This window comes from Gorilla gorilla, chromosome 19, assembly GCF_029281585.2.
Source record: "Gorilla gorilla gorilla isolate KB3781 chromosome 19, NHGRI_mGorGor1-v2.1_pri, whole genome shotgun sequence".
In the NCBI taxonomy this organism is placed as follows: domain Eukaryota; kingdom Metazoa; phylum Chordata; class Mammalia; order Primates; family Hominidae; genus Gorilla; species Gorilla gorilla.
The window spans coordinates 23498939-23521684 of record NC_073243.2 but is presented as its reverse complement, the minus strand read 5'-3'; the positions used below and the strand labels follow the sequence as shown (position 1 = coordinate 23521684).

Here is a 22746-nt window from a genome sequence, read left to right as displayed (position 1 = left end):
CCAGGCTGGAGACTTGGCAACAACGTGGGAATGGGGAACGGGCCCGAGTTAAGTCACTGGCTTAGCCAAGGTCACAGCTGGCATCTGGGTGAACAGCGCTGCACGGTGTCCGCAGTGCGGTCTGCTGAGCGAAGAGCGGGAGCTCCTCCTATCCGCGGTGCCTCTAGGGGGCGGGGCTTCCGGCTGGCGCTGACCGGCTTCCGGCGGAGCGGGCGGGAGGTGGGGCGGAGGCGCTGCTCGGGGGCGTCTGGGTGGAGGGGGATTCAGACGCCGCGTCTGGTGTGTCCCTTTCTCCTTCCCGACCTTCCTCAGTCTGCGGCTCTTTTCTCCACCGCGCGCCCGCCTCAGCCGTTCAGCCCTGAGCTGGCGGGTGGACGGGCATGGATCCAGGCGGTGGGAGCAGTCTGCGAAGTCAGGGTAGGAAGGCTACACAAAGGAGGCGACATCCCAGCCCGGTCCTCAGGAATAAGCGGGCGTGCCCGTGTGGTGTGGACGGTGAGGGGACACTGTATTAAGTGCCTTATCTGCATTATCATTGAATCTTCATAGCAATCGATTGTGATGGGTACTGGTCATCTCCCCGGGTTGTAGATGAGGAAACTGAGGCCTCAGTAACTTTGCTTTAGTCAGTAAATGATAAGAGTCAGCAAATGAATTCCCAAGCGTAGACTCGGCCGTACCACTGCTCTACCTTGCTAATAACGACCTACCTGTAAGCGACAATTTTGACAAAATGTCCTTTAAACATCTTTTGTGCTCAGCTCTGTATTCGTGGGCCCTCCAAAGGGGGTACAGGCAGGTAGAAGCCTCCGTCCCTACCTTATAGGTTGTATACATCTGAACTGGTCGACTAAAGATGCAAAGCCAAGTGCTCCAGTGAGTGTGGTACAGGTTGTTGAGATGAAGGAGAGATAGCAATCAGCTGAAGTTACTGAATACGTCAGGAAGGAGGCTGGTTTCAGCTGGCTGTGATTGGGAGGATCAACGCGAGGACATTCCGAGTCGGAAACAGCCAAGGCAAAGACTCACAGGTGGGTGAAGGGAGTAAACATGGCTTTGGAAATATTTCCAGTTTTCTCTGACCAACTCGTTTATCACCTAGCCGTCACATAGATCACACCAAGAAGCTGATTGATTTACGGTCACATTTCTTTCATGTTGCTTTGGAAAAGATACTGAAGCCTCGGGCAACATAATGAGACCCCGTCTCTACAAAAAAAAAAGAAAAGAAAAAATTAGCTGGGCCTGGTGACGCATGCCTGTAGTCTCAGCTACTTGGGAGGCTGCGGTAGGAGGATGCCTTGACCCTGGGAGCCGTGATCATGCCACTGTACTCCAGCCTGGGTGACAAAGTGAGACCCTACCCTCTCAAAAAAAAAAAAAATGAAAGAAAAAAGATATTGAAAGCTTAGAAATCTGCAGGAGTGGGCAAGTAAGATGAATAGGTTAGTAGGTCCTGACGTCCTGGGCTGCATGCGGCCCACAGGCCACAGGTTGGACAAGCTTGATCCAAAGATGCCGCCTCTCCATCACAGCCAGCTATTGCCAGGCAGCAATGCCGCCAGTGCAGCCAGAATGTTGCCTTTTCAAGAAAGCCAGAAATCGAGGCTGGGCGCAGTGGCTCAAGCCTGTAATCCCAGCACTTTGGGAGGCAGAGGCGGGTGGATCACGAGGTCAGGAGATCGAGACCATCCTGGCTAACACGGTGAAACCCCGTCTCTAGTAAAAATACAAAAAATTAACCAGGTGCGATGGCGGGCGCCTGTTGTCCCAGCTACTTGGGAGGCTGAGGCAGGAGAATGGCGTGAACCCGGGAGGCGGAGCTTGCAGTGAGCTGGGATCGCGCCACTGCACTCCAGCCTGGATGACAAAGCAAAACTCTGTCTCAAAAAAGAAAGAAAGAAATCAAGATTTTTATGTGAAATCTCCCAATCCGTAAATATAGGTGAAACATTGAATTTTTTTTTTTTTTTTTTTTTGTGACAGAGTCTGGCTCTGTCGCCCAGGCTGGAGTGCGGTGGCATGATCTCGGCTCACTGCAAGCTCCACCTCCCGGGTTCATGTCATGCTCCTGCCTCAGCCTCCTGGGACTACAGGCGCTCGCCACCATGCCCAGCTAATTTTTTGTATTTTTGGTAGAGACGGGATTTCACCGTGTTAGCCAGGATGGTCTCGATTTCCTGACCTTGTAATCCGCCCACCTCCGCCTCCTAAAGTGCTGGGGTTACAGGTGTGAGCCCCCCACGCCCGGCCGAATAATTCAATTTTTTTTTTTTTTTTTTTTTTTAGTATTTATTGATCATTCTTGGGTGTTTCTCAGAGAGGGGGATTTGGCAGGGTCATAGGACAATAGTGGAGGGAAGGTCAGCAGATAAACTTGTGAACAAGGGTCTCTGGTTTTCCTAGGCAGAGGACCCTGCGGCCTTCCGCAGTGTTTGTGTCCCTGGGTACTTGAGATTAGGGAGTGGTGATGACTCTTAACGAGCATGCTGCCTTCAAGCATCTGTTTAACAAAGCACATCTTGCACCGCCCTTAATCCATTTAACCCTGAGTGGACACAGCACATGTTTCAGAGAGCACGGGGTTGGGGGTAAGGTTATAGATTAATAGCATCCCAAGGCAGAAGAATTTTTCTTAGTACAGAACAAAATGGAGTCTCCTATGTGTACTTCTTTCTACACAGACACAGTAACAATCTGATTTCTCTTTCTTTTCCCCACATTTCCCCCTTTTCTATTCGACACAACCGCCATCGTTACCATGGCCCGTTCTCAATGAGCTGTTGGGTACACCTCCCAGACGGGGTGGCGGCCCGGCAGAGGGGCTCCTCACTTCCCAGACGGGGCAGCCTGCCGGCCGGTGGCTGCCCCCCACCTCCCTCCCGGATGGGGCGTCTGGCCGGGCGGGGACTGCCCCCCACCTCCCTCCCGGATGGGGCAGCTGGCCGGGCGGGGGCTGCCCCCCACCTCCTGGACGGGGCGGCTGCCGGGCGGAGGGGCTCCTCACTTCTCAGACGGGGCGGCCGGGCAGAGACACTCCTCACCTCCCAGACGGGGTGGCAGTCGGCCAGAGACACTCCTCAGTTCCCAGACGGGGTCGCGGCGGGGCAGAGGCGCTCCCCACATCTCAGACGATGGGCGGCTGGGCAGAGACGCTCCTCACTTCCCAGACGGGATGGCGGCCAGGAAGAGGCTCCTCGCTTCCCAGACTGGGCGGCCGGGCAGAGGGGCTCCTCACATCCCAGACGATGGGCGGCCAGGCAGAGACGCTCCTCACTTCCCAGACGGGGTGGCGGCCGGGCAGAGGCTGCAATCTCGGCACTTTGGGAGGCCAAGGCAGGCAGCTGGGAGGTGGAGGTTGTAGCGAGCCGAGATCACGCCACTGCACTCCAGCCTGGGCAACGTGGAGCACTGAGTGAGCGAGACTCTGTCTGCAATCCCAGCACCTCGGGAGGCCGAGGCAGGCAGATCACTCGCGGTCAGGAGCTGGAGACCAGCCCGGCCAACACGGCGAAACCCAGTCTCCACCAAAAAATACAAAAACCAGTCAGGCGTGGCGGTGCGTGCGGGCAATCCCAGGCACTCGGCAGGCTGAGGCGGGAGAATCAGGCAGGGAGGTTGCAGTGAGCCGAGATGGCGGCAGCACAGTCCAGCCTCGGCTCAGCATCAGAGGGAGACTGTGGAGAGAGAGGGAGAGGGAGACTGTGGAGAGAGAGGGAGAGGGAGACTGTGGAGACGGAGACGGAGAGAGGGAGAGGGAGACAAATTTTTTAAAATCACTAGATGGACCAACCAAAATAGGTCTATTAGACAATTGTAGACCCTGGACTCTACTGTAGAATTTCATGGTATAGTAAGGACTGTACCTCTACTGAAGACTGAGATTCTACATCTTTTGATTATAAATTGTTTCTAGCCTGTTGCCTTCATTCTTTTTTCTCTCTTTTTTTTTATTTTTAGAGACAGGGTCTCACTATGTTGAATAGGTTGGTCTTGAACTCCTGGCCTCAAGCAATCCTCTCACCTTGGCCTACCAAAATGTTAGGATTGCAGGCATGAGCCACCATGCCCAGTTGCCTTCATTATTTTATAGAATGAAGATGAGGCTTTTCCTTCCTTTGCGGTCCCCTAAAGGGACTCAAATAACAACCAACACAGCACTCAGGTTCTGAGAGATGCTGGTTTCAGAAAGGAATATGGAAGGTACTTTTTCTGGATTCCATTGAATACCTCGTGGTTTCAAGTCTGTTAGAACTAGTAGGACCGGCTGGGTGTGCTGGCTCACACCTGTAATTCCAACACTTTGGGAGGCCAAAACGAGCAGATCACTTGAGGCTAGAAGTTCGAGGACCAGCCTGGCCAGCATGGCAAAACCTCACTTTGGGAGGCTGAGGCAGGTGGATCACTAGAGCCCAGGAGTTCGAGACCGGCCTGGGTTTTTTGCAACATGGCAAAACCCCATCTCTATAAAAAAAATACAAAAAAAGAAAAAGAATGAAAATGCATCTTTTTCACATTTTAAATTTTGGATGTGTCTTATCAATACATTCATTTAATACACACTGTTTTTCCTCTCAAAAGAAAGTTGTTATTAAGTTAGTGATCTACAATCAGTGATGTCTTAGAATCAGGAATATTCATGATTAACTAGCAATGCTGAGGAAGGGAGTTTGAAGCCCTTTTAGTGAAGGACCTTCAGGACCTGGAAGCAGGCCCCACTTAACTGAGACTCTTGCTCAGAGCCTTTAAAAGTTTCCATCTTTCTCTGCTTCTCAGGATTCTGCCCTGCCCCTCCGCTCTGCATCTGACAGCTGGGATCTCGGGATCCAGTTTTCCTAAGCTTGCTGGAATTCCTGCAGTCCTCATGTGAACTCCCCTGGCCTCACCACCATCCTGTCTTACGGCTGTTCTGACGAAGGAATCCCAGTTTAGACAACTGAGTATCAAGTTCTCTCCCTAAGGAATTATCTGATCATAGTGGCAGGTAGACTCTATTTGGGGTATCTCTTTTCTGCAGGATAATCTCCTGACATATCTTTATGTACACAGACATAATATTTCCATTGGAAACAGATCCTGCCACCCCTGTTAGGAGTCATCAAGCCTGCGCCCAAGTTCACTTGGACTCTGCTTTATTCTGGAAAGATTAATACATGGGCTACAGCTCTGGCAGCGTCAAAACTGGCCAGACCAACAGACCTCCTAGGAAAGCAAAACTCCTTTCCCTCATCCATGAAGCTGTACTCATCTTGTTGGATGTGAGACCTATTTCTTATTTCTTCCATTTATTCACCTGACTCGCTTTCAGAGTCCTTTATGCTGCACGCCTTCATTCCTGGTGCCCTCTCTTGTCTCTTCCCCAGTCCTGCTGAAGCTTCTCTTTAGCCCAGGCCCCAAGACTGTATGGTCCCTGTGGCAGCAGCCAGTGTTGTTTCAGGAAGCAACAGCATTTGAAAATATGACCAAAGATTGGAATTATTTAGAAGGCTCTCAAAAGGATTGCTACAGAGACACAATGCTGGACAGTTATGAGAACACGGTCCCACAGGGTAAGGGCTCAGAATCTTCCTTTATTAATCTTGTGGACAATTGTCAAGGGGAAACCATCATTTAAAAATATCCCCACAGCTTTCTTCTAGATTCCCCAAGATAAGGACAGACTCTTCAGCCATAAGAAAAAAAAATTTTTTTTTAAACAGTCTCGCTTTGTCGCCCAGGCTGGAGTGCAGTGGTGTAATCTCGGCTCACTGCAACCTCCACCTTCCAGGTTCAGGCAGTTCTCCCTGCCTCAGTCTCCCGAGTAGCTGGGATTACAGGCTCCTGCCAGTACACCTGGCTAAATTTTGTATTCTTAGTAGAGATGGGGTTTCACCCTGTTGGCCAGGCTGGTCTTGAACTCCTGACCTCAAGTGATCCGCCCACCTCGCCCTCCCAAAGTGCTGGGATTACAGGCGTGAGCCACTGTGCTTGGCCAAGAAATTGTTTCTGTTGATCATGGGAAGGCTCAGAAGCAATCCCTGGTACAAATTTCAGTTTAAGAGTTTGCTGTTATTATGTGGTACCTTTTAGCAACGTTCTCCCATTTATATTATTTTAAAGGGTACTGAGGGTAAGATTTTAGCCTACTGCCTTAGGAGTTTCTGTTTATCCTCTCTCCTATTCAATTAATAAAAACCAGTTGATTAGGTTTCTTGCTATAAGCTAATGACTTCATTGTTTTTGCTGTTTGCCTAAAGTCTAAAACCTCTACATATTTGTGATCTTTACTGATGTCAAATTCTGTTGCTATGCTCTGGTTTTTGGATGGTGCTAGTTGGCTTTCTAGTTGCTTTTTAACTATTATTCTATTATCATTCTTCCATATAATCATCTTCAAAAATTAGATGAAAGAATTGATGAGGAACTTTAGAGGGAAAGTCTTCCAGGTGGGAGTGTCAGTGAATTTAACTTTGTTCTCTTTTCTTCCTTTCTTAGGATCCTTCCTACAGTTCTCCATGATGCCTCAGAGAGCTGGAAATGATCCACCTGGGGTTTCAAATGCAAGTGAAATGGAAATGGAGATAAGCAACATGAGAGAAAAGTTTCTTATGAGTGTAACAAAGTTAGTAGAAAGCAAAAGTTACAACAGCAAGGTATTTTCCAAAGAAAAGTACTTTCAAACAATAAAGGAAGTTAAAGAAGCTAAAGAAAAAGGGAAGAAGTCATCACGTGATTATCGCCGTGCAGCAAAATATGATGTGATCTCTGTACAGGGCACAGAGAAACTGATAGAGGCTACTCATGGAGAACGTGATCGAATACGGTATTATGTACATAAGGAAGAGTTGTTTGATATTCTTCATGATACACATCTCAGTATTGGACATGGTGGGCGGACACGCATGCTCAAGGAGCTGCAAGGAAAATATGGGAATGTCACCAAAGAAGTTATTGTCTTATATCTGACTCTGTGTAAACAGTGCCACCAGAAGAACCCAGTACCCAAGAGAGGCCTTGCACCAAAGCCCATGACTTTTAAGGACATAGACTCCACATGCCAAGTTGAAATACTTGACATGCAGTCAAGTGCCGATGGTGAGTTCAAGTTCATTTTATACTACCAGGATCACTCAACCAAGTTTATTATTTTACGGCCATTAAGAACCAAACAGGCCCATGAGGTGGTCAATGTCTTGTTAGATATTTTCACAATTCTTGGTACACCCAGTGTGTTAGACTCTGACAGTGGTGTTGAGTTCACAAACCAGGTTGTTCATGAGCTCAATGAGTTGTGGCCAGACCTAAAGATTGTATCTGGTAAGTACCACCCTGGCCAAAGCCAGGGCTCCCTGGAAGGAGCAAGCCGTGATGTAAAGAACATGATAAGTACCTGGATGCAGAGTAACCACTCATGTCACTGGGCCAAAGGCCTCCGATTCATGCAGATGGTGAGGAATCAGGCTTTCGACGTTTCCTTGCAGCAAAGTCCATTTGAGGCAATGTTTGGTTGTAAAGCCAAATTTGGGCTATATTCCTCAAACTTGCCCCGGGAAACTGTGGCTACTTTACAAACGGAAGAAGAGCTAGAAATTGCTGAAGAACAGCTAGAAAATAGCCTTTGGATCAGGCAGGAAGAAAGGGCTGAGATTGGAGCAGACAGATCTGATATGGACGATGACATGGATCCCACTCCTGAAGCTTCAGAACCCAGCACCTCACAAGGGACTTCCGGTCTCCTCTGCTGGTGAACAGATGGCTGCTGGGTGGACAGTCACAGGTGTCTCTCTGAGCATAGTCATCTGAGAACTGTTGCCAGAGGCCCCAGAGGAAAAGATTGAAGGCTGCACTCTCAGGTCAAGTTGTACATGGCAGTCCTTGCTCAAAAAGACAAAAGTTCGGGTCTGTGTATTTATTCTTAGGGCTGCCATAAAAAATTACCACAACCTGGCCGGGCGCAGGGCTCATGCCGGTAATCCCAGCACTTTGGGAGGCTGAGGTGGGCGGGTCACTTGAGATCAGGAGTTCAAGACTAGCCTGGCCAACACGATGAAACCCTGTCTCTACTGAAAATATAGAAATTAGCCAGGCTTGGAGCTGTGTGCCTGTAATCCCAGCTAACCAGGAGGCTGAGGCAGGAGAATCACTTGAACCCAGGAGGCAGAGGTTGCAGTGAGCCGAGACCATGCCACTGCACTCCAGCCTGGTGACAAAGCAAGACTCTGTCTCAAAAAAAAAAAAATTACCACCATGTAGGTGACTTAACAGAAATTGAGTCTCACAGTTCTGGAGGCCCAAAGTCTGAAATTGAAGTGTTAGTAAGGTAGGTTCTTTCTGGAGGCTCTGGGGGAGAATCCATTCCATGCCTTTCTCCTTTCTCTAGTGGCCATCGGCAATCCTTGGCATTCCTTGGCTTGTGACAGTGTAAGCCCAGTCTCTGCTTCTATCTTCATGTGGCCTTCTCCCCTGAGAAGGCCATAATTTTTTATGGCAGCCCTAAGAATAAATACACAGACCCGAACTTTTCCCTTATTAAGCAAGGACTACCATGTACAACTTGACTTGAGATACACAGGAATACCTTGTGTGTATTCTTTCCTGTCTCTTGTAAAGACATCACTAGACACCAAATCCATGTCACTGGATTTAGGGCTCACTCTAATGAGGACGATCTCATCTCGAGATCCTTACCTTAATTAGATCAGCAAATACTCTTTCCAAGTAAGGTGACATTCACAGGTACTGGGGACCTGAACTTGAACCTTTTTTTTTTTTATTTTATTTCATTTTTTTACAGACAGGGTCTCCTTATATTGCCCAGGCTGGTCTCAAACTCCTGGGCCCAAGGGATTGGCCTCCCAAAGTGCTAGGATTACAGGCACACGCCACCACACCCAACCAGGACTTTTTTTTTTTTTTTTGAGACAGGGTCTCGCTCTGTCACTGAGGCTGGAGTGCAGTGGCACAATCTGGGCTCACTGCAGCCTCCGCCTCCCCAGTTCAAGCAATTCTGCCTCAGCCTCCCCAGTAGCTGGGACTACAGGCGTGCACTGCCACACCTGGCTAATTTTTTTTTTTTGGAGACAGAGTCTCACTCTGTCGCCCAGGTTGGAGTGCAGTGGCATGATCTGGGCTCACTGCAGCCTCCGCCTCCCAGGTTCAAGCGATTCTCCTGCCTCAGCCTCCTGAGTAGCTGGGACTACAGGCACACACCCCCACAAACCCAGCTAATTTTTGTATTTTTAGTAGAGACGGGGTTTCACCGTGTTAGCCAGGATGGTCTCGATCTCCTGACCTCGTGATCCACCTGCCTCTGCCTCCCAAAGTGCTGGGATTACAGGCGTGAGCCACCACGCGCGGCCAGACTTACATTTTTAAGAGACACACTTCTCATTATAGTCAATAGAAGTATATGTCTGCAAAACAAGAACTGATGGATGAGGTCTCAAGAATGTAAAGCTGGTGGGACTGCCCTAGATATAGCTAATACATATTCCTGCCCCTCAGACACATACTCTAAAACATGGAGGCATCACAGGAAAATAAGTAGATGAAGGAAGGCTGGGCACGGTGGCTCATGCCTGTAATCCCAGCACTTTGGAGGCTTAAGCGGCCGATCACTTGAGGTCAGGGGTTCGAGACCCGCCTGGCCAACATGGTGAAACCCCGTCTCTACAAAAATGCAAAGTATTAGCCGGGCACGGTGGCATGCATCTGTAATCCTGGCTACTCAGGAGCCTGAGGTAGGAAGATCCCTTGAACCTAGGAGGCAGAGGTTGCAGTGAGCCGAGATCATGCCACTACCCTCCAGCCTGGGCGACAGAGCAAGGCTCTATCTCAGAAAAAAAAAAAAGTAGATGAAGGAAAAGTAATAGGAAGAAACAAGATTCATCTAAGATGCCCTAGAGACTGGCCACCTTACCAACTGGGCTCTGTTTCCCGCTTCAGGAGAAACTGTATGTGCCATCCCTTTTCTCAGAGCATTATGCACAGATAATTGTGTAACTGCATGAAACATATATTAAAATTAGGTCAGAAGTAAAGTATGGTTGGAATTTGGGTATGCGTCTGCCACTTGTCTGTGTCTCAAGCACTTAAAAACATATCCTATTCCTGGCACAGTTCAGTGCATTTCGGGAAGTGACCAATAGTCAGGGAAATAATCAAGGTTTCTGGAACAAAATGCAAGAGTTGGCCTGAGATCACTGCTCTACCTAGAGAGGAGTAGGGCAAGGCCAGTCTGGGCCACAATTCAGAGTAAGGATGACTGACCCAGCCACAAGGGAGGACAGTGCCCAGGACCTGTGTACTCCTATGTTCCCAATGCCTAAGAGTGCCCAGCCCATGGAAGGTGTTCAGTGAATTTAATGAATAAATGATTCTACAGAAATGGGCATGGGGAAGGAGAAAGGGCCTGCAGTCTTTTATTTTTATTTTATTATTTTTTTTTTTTGAGATGGAGTCTCGCACTGTCACCCGGGCTGGAGTGCAGTGGCACAATCTTGGCTCACTGCAACCTCCACCTTCCAGGTTAAAGCGATTCTCCTGCCTCAGCCTCCCAAGTAGCTGGGATTACAGGCGCCCGCCAACCACGCCCGGCTAATTTTTTGTATTTTTAGTAGAGACGGGGTTTCACTATGTTGTCCAGGCTGGTCTCGAATGCCTGACCTCATGATCCGCCTGTCTTGGCCTCCCAAAAGTGCTGGGATTACAGGCATGAGCCACTGCGCCCGGCCAGTCTTTTAGTCTTTATACAAGTGTCCTTCCTGCACATCCCAGAGCCATCTAAGACCCATTCTGATCATCTCTAATGCCAGTTCCCTCTTCTGTAAGGGGCAGTAACACCCCTGGTGCTGCCTACCTCACAGGATTGTCCTGAGAGACCAGCGAGATTCTGCATGTGAAGGGGCTTTCTCTGAATAGTGAAGTTCTACAATGTGACTCATCTTTGCGGACCCTGTCCTCCACGTGAGGGTGGGAGACCCCTGCTCATTGCCATTTCTTTTCAGATTCTGCAGTGTTAAGTTGGAAGGTTTCCACGGAAGCCGCATTATTATTACATAGGAAGTGACATCACTTTCCAGCTTGTTTTGGGGGGCCAAAATCTTGCTATGTTCTTGGCCAGCACCTCAGTTTCCATCCTCCTTCCAACCCATTGTCTTTCTTTGTAACTCTGCCTAACAGGTCTGGGAGGTCCAACTTTGACTGAGGACATTACCTTCCCCTCCCCAGTGCTGACCTCCTCCCTCCTAGTTACTTGGCATACCGGGAACCACATCATCAACTCCTGTGGGTAAAAGGTGACACATGAGCCATAACACCGCTTGCTTTCCCAGAGATGCCTGGGTTTCCAGGAGCTGCCACATCACTCTTCCTCTTTTGCATCTTAATGTTGGCAGTGGGAAAGAGTTAGAGGTGGATTCCTGGACCCAGTCTGGCCTGCATTATTTCAGCATGTGGAATAGAGGTCACTAACCGGTGTGCCACAGGCTAGTCTCAGCTTGCAAATGTATTTTGTCCACATAATGTTTTTAATTTTTTTTTTTCTAAACAGAGTTTCGTTCTTGTTGCCTAGGCTGAAGTGCAATGGCGTGATCTCGGCCCACTACAACCTCCACGTCCCGGGTTCAGGTGATTCTTCTGCCTCAGCCTCCTGAGTAGCTGGGATTACAGGTGCCCACCACCACGCCTGGCTCATTTTTGTATTTTTAGTAGAGACGGGGTTTTGTCATTTTGGCCAGGTTGGTTTCAAACTCCTGACCTCAGGTGATCCACCCACCGTGGCCTCCCAAAGTGCTGAGATTACAGACGTGAGCCATGGTGCCCGGCATTTTAAATTTTTTTTTTTTTAATTAATTGCCAACACTTTAAACACTGGAGAGTTCATATAAAAATCTGGATGTCTAGCACCTCTTGAGAACTCGGCATATGTGGCCACAGTGGGTCCACAATTTCTGCACAGCAGCAAATGAGGAGACGCAGTGCATGTGGCACTCTCCAGGTGGCCACCCTCAGCCACTCACATGTATATTCGTTTCTGTGGCCCACTGCTGAAGAAAGGCCACTGCGGGGCGTGGTGCCATGTACCTGTAATCCCAGCTACTTGGGAGGCTGAAGTGGGAGGATCACTTGAACCTGGGAGGCCAAAGTTAAAGTGAGCCATGATCGTATCACCGCACTGCAGCCCGGGTGACAGAGACCCTGTTTCCAAAAAAAAAAAAAAAGAAAAAGAAAAATGGCCAGCAACAGACCTGTGTATCTCTAGGAACTTATGATAGAAGTGGCATTTCAATCAGTGGGAAGGGTTGTATTATTCAGTTAATGGGGCTGGATCAATTGGCTGTCCATTTGACAAAAATGAAGTCTGACCCCTAAACATTAAACATTTAAAAATAATGATAAAAATATTGGGGGGCTGGGTGCGGTGGCTCACGCCTGTAATCCAAGCACTTTGGGAGGCCAAGGTGGGTGGATCACCTGAGGTCAGGAGTTCGAGACCAGCCTGGCCAACCTGGCAAAACCCCGTCTCTACTAAAAATACAAAAATTAGCTGGGTGTAGTGGCAGGCGCCTGTAATCCCAGCTACTCAGGAGGCTGAGGCAGGAGAATCACTTGAACTCGGGAGGCAGAGGTTGCAGTGAACCAAGATCGCACCACTGCACTCCAGCCTGGGCAACAGAGCAAGAATCTGTCTAAAAAAATAAATAAATATATGTATATATATATGTATGAAAAAAGACGTTTGTGATCTTGGAGAAAAATATTAATACATCTGGCTACATAAAAATAAATACTGATATGGAAAAATAATGCCATTTAAAAAGCAGAAAGTAGGCTAGGTGCAGTGGCTCATGCCTGTAATCCCAGCACTTTGGAAGCCAAGATGGACGGATCACCTGAAGTCAGGAGTTTGAGACCAACCTGGCCAAAATGGCGAAACCGCATCTCTACTAAAAATACAAAAATTAGGCATGGTGGCAGGTGCCTGTAATCCTAGCTACTCAAGAGGCTGAGGCACAAGAATTGCTTGAATCTAGGAGGTGGAGGTTGCAGTGAGCTGAGATCGTGCCACTGCACTCTAGCCTCGGTAACAGAGTGAGACTCCCTCTCAAAAAAAAATTGTTTTCTAAAAATCTGTTATGATTTTCTTTCTCATCCTTGGCCATTTCTTCTAGTCTTAGTTTTAGCTGTGACTTTTCTGTGTAAGACTCACTTATGCCTCTTCCAGGCTCCTGCCTTCTGACTACTATGGGCTTCTCAGAGTCAATAATCTCCCCTAACATATTCTTCCTTCTGTATTCCACTAGTTCTATTAATGGCACCATGGGTCACCCAACCCAGAGTCATCAGTGTATCATTCTCCCTCACTGCCCCTAGCCAATTTGCTAAATCATGTCATCCCTACCAGTGGCAGATTATATTTTCCAAATGTCAATGCCACAGTATATCTGTAACACATGTTCTTCAAGAACTTTGCACTTTCCTATCAAGAGATGGAGTTTTTATCACCCCTCCTTGAACTTAGGCAGAAATTTGTTCTTGCCTTGACCAGTCTAGTACAAAACAGTAATAATATGTGGCTTCTGAGGCTGTTATAAAAATGCCACCTCACTCTCTTGGAATGGTTACTCTTGAAACACAGTCACCATGTTGTGAAGAAGCCCAGGCAGCCTGTGGAGAGGCCCACATTGAGAGGAGCCAAAGCCCTGGGCCCTCGGCCCTGGCTGAGCTCTTAGCCAACAGACAGAACCAACCTGCCAACCATGTGAGTCAGCCATCTTAAAAGGAGGCTCCCCAGCCCCCAGTTCATCGTCCATTCAATACTGTATAGAACAGAGACAAGCCCTGGCCAAATTGCAGAGTCATGTGCAAAATAAATGAATGTTGTTCTTTCAAGCCACCGAGTTTAGAGGTGGTTTGTTATGCAACAGTACATAACTGATAGGCTAACTCTGAAATGTCTTAAATCTGTTACCATCTCTCCATTCCCCCAGGACAGGCCCTTGTTACCTTTGTTGATTGGAGACAACCCACCTAGTGAATCTTCCAGAAGTAAAGCTCTGCTTGGAATAATAGTTAACACTACTGAATACTAATTTACCTACAGTATTAGTATTGAGCTTTAAATTCATTTTCTTTTTTTTTTTTTTTTTGAGACGGAATCTTGCTCTGTTGCCCAGGCTGGAGTGCAGTGGCACAATCTTGGCTCACTACAAGCTCCACCTCCCGGGTTCACACCATTCTCCCGCCTCAGCCTCCCAAGTAGCTGGAACTACAGGCACCCGCCAACACGCCCGGCTATTTTGTATTTTTAGTAGAGACGGGGTTTCACCATGTTAGCCAGGACGGTCGGTCTTGATCTCCTGACCTCGTGATCCACCACCCACCTTGGCCTCCCAAAGTGCTGGGATTACAGGCGTGAGCCACCGCGCCTGGCCTTAAATTCATTTTCTTATGTAATCCTTACGGTCCTACAAAGTCAGTTGAAGCTGAAGAAATGAGTTTAAATAGGTGTATTAAGGACTTAATTTTCCTCTCATAAAGAAAGAAATAAAGCTCAGAAAGTAATAACTAGCCCAGGGTTCAAACCTAAGTGTCAAGTCCAAGGTCAATGCTTATAACCATCTTCCCTGCTCAAGAATCTCCACTGGGCCAGGTGCAGTGGCTCGTGCCTGTAATCCAAGCACTTTGGGAGGCTGAGGCAGGAGGATTGCTTGAGCCACAGGGTTCGACACCAGCCTGGGCAACATAGTGAGGCATGGTATTAGTCAGGTTTGGTGGCTCACACTGTAGGCCCAGCTACTTGGGTGGCTGAGGTGGAAGGATCTCTTGAGCCCAGGAGGTCAAGGCTGCAGTGAGCTACGATTGCACCACAGCCCTTCAGGGTAAAAAAAAAAAAATCTGCAGTGGTTCCTCACTCACAGGATAACAACTTAAACCTGGCTTCCAAGTTGGACTATCATATGGTCCCAACTACCTTTGCAGCTTTGGAATTAAGGCATCAGGTCTAGGCACATGAATTTCCTGGTTGCACTTGTTTTGTGTGGGGTGGCAGGAAGAAACTCAGGCCATCGGCTACTCTAGGCACTGCCAGAGTCACTTATTCTTTCCAGAACTTGGCTTCCTCATCTAAGGTGACAGACAATTGAACCAACTCGTTTTAAAGTTCTCTTTCAGTTCTGCCCTGTGTAGTGTGAAGACTGTCCTCTTGTACTTTTGTACTTCCTACCTCTTCTAGAACCCCAGCCTGAGCTTCCTGCCAGGGCACATGTCCCCACTTCTGAGATGGAGAGAAGATGGGAGACAGAGATGAATGCTTTTGTGAATGTTCTCTATTTACCCACTTTTTCAGAACTAGCTTTGGCCTTATATTGTGGAATAGAATCTGCTTGTCTGCAGCTCTAGGGGTAGAAGGAACGTTTTCTTCTGATATTTCTGAGATCCCTATTACCAGTGGTTTTTTTGAGAGTAAGCGTTGGAATGTCATTAGCACTGAGAAGGAAGGGCAGCGGGGGAGGCAACCGAAAAGCTCAGACTTACATTCTTGCTTCCAAATTATTTTGCATGCTTTCTGGACATTAGTACAACAGACCATTGAAGTATGGTTTGCCAAGGTTAGGTTCAATCACTGCATGAGCCCGTTACCTCTGCAATTACTTTACCCTTCTTCAACTTGGTGACTTTGGGTTGTTGAATTGTAAGGGGGAAAGGTTTTTTGTTTTGCTTGTTTTTTTTAGTTTGTGATTTACAGTTCTTCTTTCCATTTGTTTTGTGGAAGCTTTATAGAAATTGATTTGAAACCTGAGATACTTTGAAATATAAAAGAGCAAGAGTTATCCCAGGACTCTCATTCAAAAAATTTAATGATGGCAAAACAAGCTTCCCTGGAATCTTCAGAATTTTCTTCAGAATTCTATCCCTTTGAACTTACTGAATTTGGTTTCTTTTTTAGTTCCTGGTTCTTCCTTATTTTTATCATGGTGCTAATCTTTGTTTACCCAGGTTCTGACATTTTTACCCTAGAATTAATTACCCCAGATGGGCGACTCTACTGTGTTTTCCAAGCAAACAAAGAAGGCAGGAAATGTGAGCTTCCTGAGCAAATTGCCTTTCCGTTTTAATATGAGATTTGCCTTTTAGAATCATATTTTTCTTATGTTTACTTTTCTTCATTGTTATTATCATTATTATTATCATTTTGGTTTGGATCTAGTTAGAGTTTCCCTTTTCCATTTAAAATTTGGTCCTGATATTTTGCTTTTTGCTTCCCCATGTCTCAATTTGTTAAATCTTATTGTTCTATGTAATCTGAATTGCTACATCCTTTCTGTTGACTAGCTCCTTGCTCAGAATAACTTTTCCACACCTGGAACTTTGGCGTAGGAGTTCTTTTCACTTTTATGCATTTCCCACGACATTACAGGGTGAGTACGTAGCAGATGAGTGCTTGTGAGCCTTTCCTCTGGGATTCACACAGATGGCTCACTCCTAACTTTGGTGAGTCATTCAGTGGCCAGATGTTTGCCTCTTTCCTCCTCCCCACTCTACCCCCACAATTCAGTGTACTGTTCTTTGAATGACATCCCCTCTGTTTTTGCCTCTCTTTCTCCTGATGCAATGGCCAAAATGCCGGAAATGGCTGCCTTAAATGTAGGGACCATTAGGATCTTGCTCAACACAGAACCCAGGTCACCTGTAATAACACAGCTGGCTCCCAGTCCTGAAACCCTGCCTTTCTGCCCTGAATGGGGTGCAGAGAACCAGTCCAGACACCTGAAACTGCCACCCTTCTTCATCTGTAGGTGCAGGGGCCCTCTGTATCAGGAAGAGAGCCTCTCTGAAATCCACTGTCATTCTGGGCTTTTCCTGGACCAGCTCTCCTTACCTACCCCCTTCTCTAGCCTGTCAGTTTCACTCATTCATTGGACATTTATAAGCACTAAGTATGTACCAGGCATCATGCTGGCCTTTGGTGGTACCAACAAATAAAGAGACTGCTAAATGCAGAAAAATAGGCACAGAGTAAAGACTTGTAAGTCTGTAAAGGAGTGCTCAGTGAGAAGTCACACAAGCTAAGTTTCCAAGGACCATTTGCAGATCACTGCTGAACATTCTCCATCCTGCCTACTTTGTATTAGAGGACTTCTTGCAGGGAGAAATATAATCAGCAGGATCCTCACTCAGAGACCTGGCAGACACCACCTTAACCCAGTGATCAAAGTTAACCTCCCCAGTACATGTACAACTACTGCTGCCCTGATAGGATGCACTGAGAACATTTCTGTGTCATTTCTACCACAGATGCGCTACTTGAATCTAATTATGAAGAGACAAGAGACAAACCCAGATTGAGGGGCATTCAGCAAAATAATTGCCCTGTACTCTTTAAAAAACGGCAATGTTGAGAAAGACAAAGAAAGACTGAGGAGCTATTCCAGTTAAAGTAGGCTAGAGATGTGGGAACCAAATGTGATGCATGATCCAGGATATTCTTTTATTACAATGAGCATCATTGGGACAGTTGGTAAAATGTGAATATTGTCTGAAGAGTATAATATTGTATCAAAGTTAATTTCCTGATCTTGAGGATTGTACTGTGGTTATGTAAGAGAATGTCCTTGTTTTTAGGAAATAGATGTTGAAATATCTTGAGATAAAGAGCATTATGTCGGCGACTTATTATCAAATAGTACAGGAAAATGAGTGTGTGTGGGTGGGTGTGTGTGTGTGTGTGTGTGTGTGGAGAGAGAGAGAGAAGGGAGGGACAGAGGGACAGAGAGATATAAAACAAATGCACCTGGGTGCGGTGGCTCACGCCTGTAATCCCAGCACTTTGGGAGGCCAGGGTGGGCAGATCATGAGGTCAGAAGTTCGAGACCAGCCTAACCAACATGGTGAAACCCCGTCTCTACAAAAATACAAAAACCAGCCAGGCGTGGTGGCGCGCGCCTGTAATCCCAGCTACTCAGGAGGCTGAGGCAGGAGAATTGCTTGAACCCAGGAGGCGGAGGTTGCAGTGAGCCAAGATCACACCACTGCACTCCAGCCTGGTGACAGAGCAAGACTCCGTCTCAAAAAAAAAAAAAAATGCAGTAAAATGTTAACATTTGGGGAATCTGGGTGAAGAGTGGGAATTCTTTGTACCATTCCTGCAACTTTTCTGTAAGTCTACAATTACGTCCAAAAAGAGAATTGACAAGGTCCCACCAAAGAGGAGAGACAGCTTTGAACATGGAAATACAGGGCAGTAACTTGGCAGTTTGCTCTTTGGCCTGCAAAGGCAGTATTCATGTGAGTGAGAGTCACTTGTCTTCAAGTCCTGGCATTTTATGTAGCAGATCCCAAAAGCTGCCTGAAAGCCCCAGGCCTTGTGTCGTTTCCCCTTCTGTTCACAGGTATCTTCCAGGCACTCACTAGAATATGGTGTCTGACAAGTTTCTCAGTTAACCAAGCATGGAACCAGAATTCTCAGAAATACCAAGGACAGTTTCTATGGCACTGACCAGGCTTCACCCTAGAGAGTGGTCCCCTACTGAGAACAATTCTTCCTTTCCCCTGGCTACAAAATAGGGATTCCTGGCCTATTTCTGCCAAATGCTTTGTGGAAGCAAAAAATCATAAGCCTTGTGTTTTCTCCATTATAGAAAATTAGGCCAGGTGTGGTGGCTCATGCCTGTAATCCCAGCACTTTGGGAGGCCGAGGCGAGTGGATCACTTGAGGTCAGGAGTTCAAGACCAGCCTGGCCAACATGCTGAAACCCTGTCTCTACTAAAAATACAAAAATTAGCCAGGCGAGGTGGCGGGCATCTATAACCCCGGCTACTCAGTAGGCTGAGGCACGAGAATCGCTTCAACCTGGGAGGCAGAGGTTGCAGAGATTGCGCCACTGTACTCCAGCCTGGGCAACAGAGCGAGACTCTGTCTCCATAAAAAAAAAAAAGAAAAGAAAAATAATATTCCCTCTTTCTTGGCCCTTGGTTTTTGGGGTGCTTTTTTGTTGTTTAATAATGGACTTTATTTTTATTTTATTTTTATTTTTGAGATGGAGTTTCGCTCTTGTTGACCAGGCTGGAGTGGAATGGTGTGATCTCGGCTCACTGCAACCTCCAACCTCCCGGGTTCAAGCGATTCTCCTGCCTCTGCAAATCTGTAGTTTACATTAGGGTTCACTCTTTGTGCTATGCATTCTATTGTGTTTGTTTGTTTGTTTGTTTGTTTGTTTGTTTAGAGACAGGGTCTCACTCTATTGCCCAGGCTGGAGTGCAGTGGCGCAGTCATGGTCTACTTCAGCCTCAAGCTCCTGAGCCTAAGTGATCCTTCCACCTCAGCCTGCCAAGTAGCTGAGACTACAGCATGTGCCACCATGCCTGGCTCATTCTATGGGTTTTGACAAATGTAAAATTACATGTAGCTACCATTAAAGTATCATACAGAATAGTTGCACTACCCTAAAATTCCCCTGTACTCTAGCTAGCTATTCATCCCTCCCTTCCTACGCCCCAAACTCCTGGAAACCACTGATCTTTTTACTCTCTATAGTTCTGCCTTTTCCAAAATGTTATATAGTTGGAATGATATAGTATGTTCCTTTTTCAGACTGCCTTCTTATACTTCACAATGTGTATTTAAGTTTCCCCCACGTCTTTTGTGGCTTGAATAGTTCGTTTCTTTTTTGCACTGAGTAATATTCCATTGTATGGATATACCACAGTTTATGCATTCACCTACTGAAGGGTATCTTGCTTGCTCCTAATTTTCGGCAATTATGAATAAAGCTGCTATAAAGATTTGTGTGTGGTTTTTGTGTGGGCATCAGATTTTGGTTCATTTGAGTAAATAGGAGCACAACAATCACGAGATCGTATTTTAAGAGTATGTTTAGTTTTGGCCGGGCGCGGTGGCTCACGCCTGTAATCCCAGCACTTTGGGAGGCTGAGGTGGGCAGATCACGAGGTCAGGAGATCGAGACCATCCTGGCTAACACAGTGAAACCCTGTCTCTACTAAATACACAAAAAAATTAGCCGGGTGTGGTGGCGGGCGCCTGTAGTCCCAGCTACTGTGGAGGCTGAGACAGGAGAATGGCGTGAACCCGGGAGGTGGAGCTTACAGTGAGCCTAGATCGTGCCACTGCAGTCCAGCCTGGGCAACAAAGCGAGACTCCATCTCAAAAAATAAAAAAGTATGTTTAGTTTTTTAAGAAATTGCCAAACCAGGCCGGGCACGGTGGCTTGTGCCTGTTATCCCAACACTTTGGGAGGCCGAGGTCAGAAGTTCAAGACCAGCCAGGCCAACGTGGTGAAACCCCATCACTACTAAACATGCAAAAAAAAATTAGCCGGGCATGGTGGCACGCCCTTGTAATCCCAGCTACTTGGAGGCCGAGGTGGGAGAATTGCTTGAACGTGGGAGACGGAGACTGCAGTGAGCTAAGATTGCGCCACTGCACTCCAGCCTGGGCAACAGAGGGAGACACTGTCCCAAAAAAAAAAAAAGAAAAGAAATTGCCAAACTGTCTTCCAATGTTGCTGGCCATTTCGCCTTCCCACCAACAATGAATGAGAGTTCCTGTTATTCCACATCATCACTTGCTTTTGGTGTTGTCAGTATTTGGGATTTTAACTATTCAAATAAATGCAGCAGGTATCTCATTGTTTTAATCTGCAATTCCCTTGAGAACATATGACGTTGAACACCTTTTCATATGGTTATTTGCCATATGTATATCATCTCTGGCGAGATGTCTGTAGATCTTTTGCATATTTTTAAATATTTTGCACATTTTTTAATTGGTTAGTTGAGTTTTAAGAATTCTTTGCCTGCTGTGGAAAACAGTCTTTTATCAGATATGTCTTTTGCAAATATTTTGTCCCAGTGAGTGCTTTGTCTTTTCATACTCTTGAGACACTTGAGTGTCTCACTATGTTGTCCAGGCTGATCTTGAACTACTGGCCACGAGCAATCCTCCTGCCTCAGCCTGCCCCATGGCTGGGCTCGGCCCAACACTTGGTTTTTATTTACCCTATTTCTATGTCTCTGTTTCAGAGCTGGCTGGCTAATCTTGGCTACAGCCAGAGACTACAAACTATTGAACTAACAACAATAGAGATTTTTAAAAGAAAAAAAAAAGCTGTTTTCAAGATAAAAGTTTACTTACTCCAGTGCTGTGAAAATCAAAATCAATATGCTTAGCACTCAGTCACTTTAGGAAACTAATAAAACCTAAGAATGTTGTTTGTTTTTGTTTTTTTGTGAGACAGAGTCTCGCTCTGTCGCCAGGCTGGAGTGCAGTGGTGCGATCTCGGCTCACTGCAACCTCCGCCTCCCCAGTTCAAGCAATTCTCCTGCCTCAGCCTCCCAAGTAGCTGGGACTACAGGCATGCGCCACCACACCCAGCTAATTTTTGTATTTTTAGTAGAAACGGGGTTTCACCATGTTGGCCAGGCTGATCTTGAACTCCAGACCTCAAGTGATCCACCCACCTGGGCCTCCCAAAGTGCTGGGATTATAGGCGTGAGCCACTGTGCCTGGCCATGCTTAATAATTTTGGACCCCAGTTGACCACGGGTAATTGACACCATGGAAAGCGAAGCAAAACCACCAGATACCTTGATCTTGGATTTCTTGATAATGAGAGAACTACTGATAATAAGGAAATACCAGATAGTGAAGGAACTACTGTAAATTCTAATCTATATTGAGGAACGAAGACATGATCATCAAAAGCATAATTGTGCTATATCTTAAAATCTTTACATTCTTTTTCTTTTTTTCTTTTTTTTTTTTTTGTTTGTTTGTTTTCAGACAGGGTCTTACTCTGGCACCCAGGCTGGAGTGCAGTGGTGCGATCTCGGCTCACTGAAGCTTTGACCTCCTGGGCTCAGGCACTCCTCTCACCTCAGTCTCCCTTGTAGCTGGGACTACAGGCCTGTGCAACCATGCCCGGCTAATTTTTGTATTTTTTGTAGAGTCGGGGTTTCACCATGTTTCCCAGGCTGATCTCGAATTCCTCAGCTCAACCAATCTGCCTGCCTTGGATTCCCAAAGTGCTGGGCTTCCAGGCGTGAGCCACCACCCTGCCTCCCTTCTTCTTCTGTCAGGTTTGTTTGTAAATGTTTCCTTCATTATTCAGACTTCATACATTTATTGATATTCTCTCTGATGGAATATTACCAGCCTCTTCAAGCCTTGCTGTCTGATTGTAATTCAAATTGAGGTCTGCAGATCGGGAGTTGTCTTTGTAGAGCAGAACAATTTTAGTTTCAGTCTATTTTTATCCTCCCTTTAGCCAAAGAAGTTGTGTCCATCAGCACAGTCTCAGTTATGCTAAGGCAATAAACAACCCTAAAATCCTAGATGCTTACAACAACCAGGTTAAATTCTCACCCACACCTTGTGTCTTGGTCTGCTCAGGCTGCCATTGCAAAAGTCCATAGACTGGGCGCCTTAAATAACAGAATTATTTTTCTCACAATTCTGGAGGCAAGAAATTAAAGATCCAGGTTCTGGCTGATTCCGTTTTTGGGGAGGGCTTCCTTCCTAGCTCAAAGACAGCTGCCATCTAGCTATGTCCTCACACGGCCTTTCTTCAGTGCATGTTTGCAGAGAGAAAGAAACAGTTCTGGTGTCTCTTATAAAGAACCACTAATCCTATCGGATAGGGCTCCCACCCTAATTACCTCCTAAAAAGCCCTATCTCCAAATACAGCCACATTGGGAGTAAAGGCTTCAACATATAAATTTCAGGGAGAAACGGTTTAGTCCGTAGC

General features: G+C 46.7%; 1 protein-coding gene across 5 annotated transcripts; it reads left to right on the top strand.

Moving 5' to 3' along the window:
- Positions 1-185: 185 nt before the first annotated feature.
- On the top strand, positions 186-19764 carry KRBA2 (KRAB-A domain containing 2). Of its 5 annotated transcripts, XM_055367457.2 has the most exons (5): positions 240-495; positions 827-1031; positions 4777-4984; positions 5074-5549; positions 6475-19764. In XM_055367457.2, exons 4-5 carry the CDS (start codon positions 5459-5461, stop codon positions 7725-7727), a joined length of 1344 nt encoding a protein of 447 aa, XP_055223432.1. In that variant the 5' UTR covers positions 240-495; positions 827-1031; positions 4777-4984; positions 5074-5458; the 3' UTR covers positions 7728-19764. The 5 variants fall into 5 exon arrangements, with proteins under 5 accessions (XP_055223431.1, XP_055223433.1, XP_055223432.1 ...); XM_055367456.2 differs by having other exon boundaries at positions 186-1031; positions 4777-5258; positions 5364-5549; XM_055367458.2 differs by having other exon boundaries at positions 189-1031; positions 4777-5549.
- The last annotated feature ends 2982 nt before the right edge of the window (positions 19765-22746 follow it).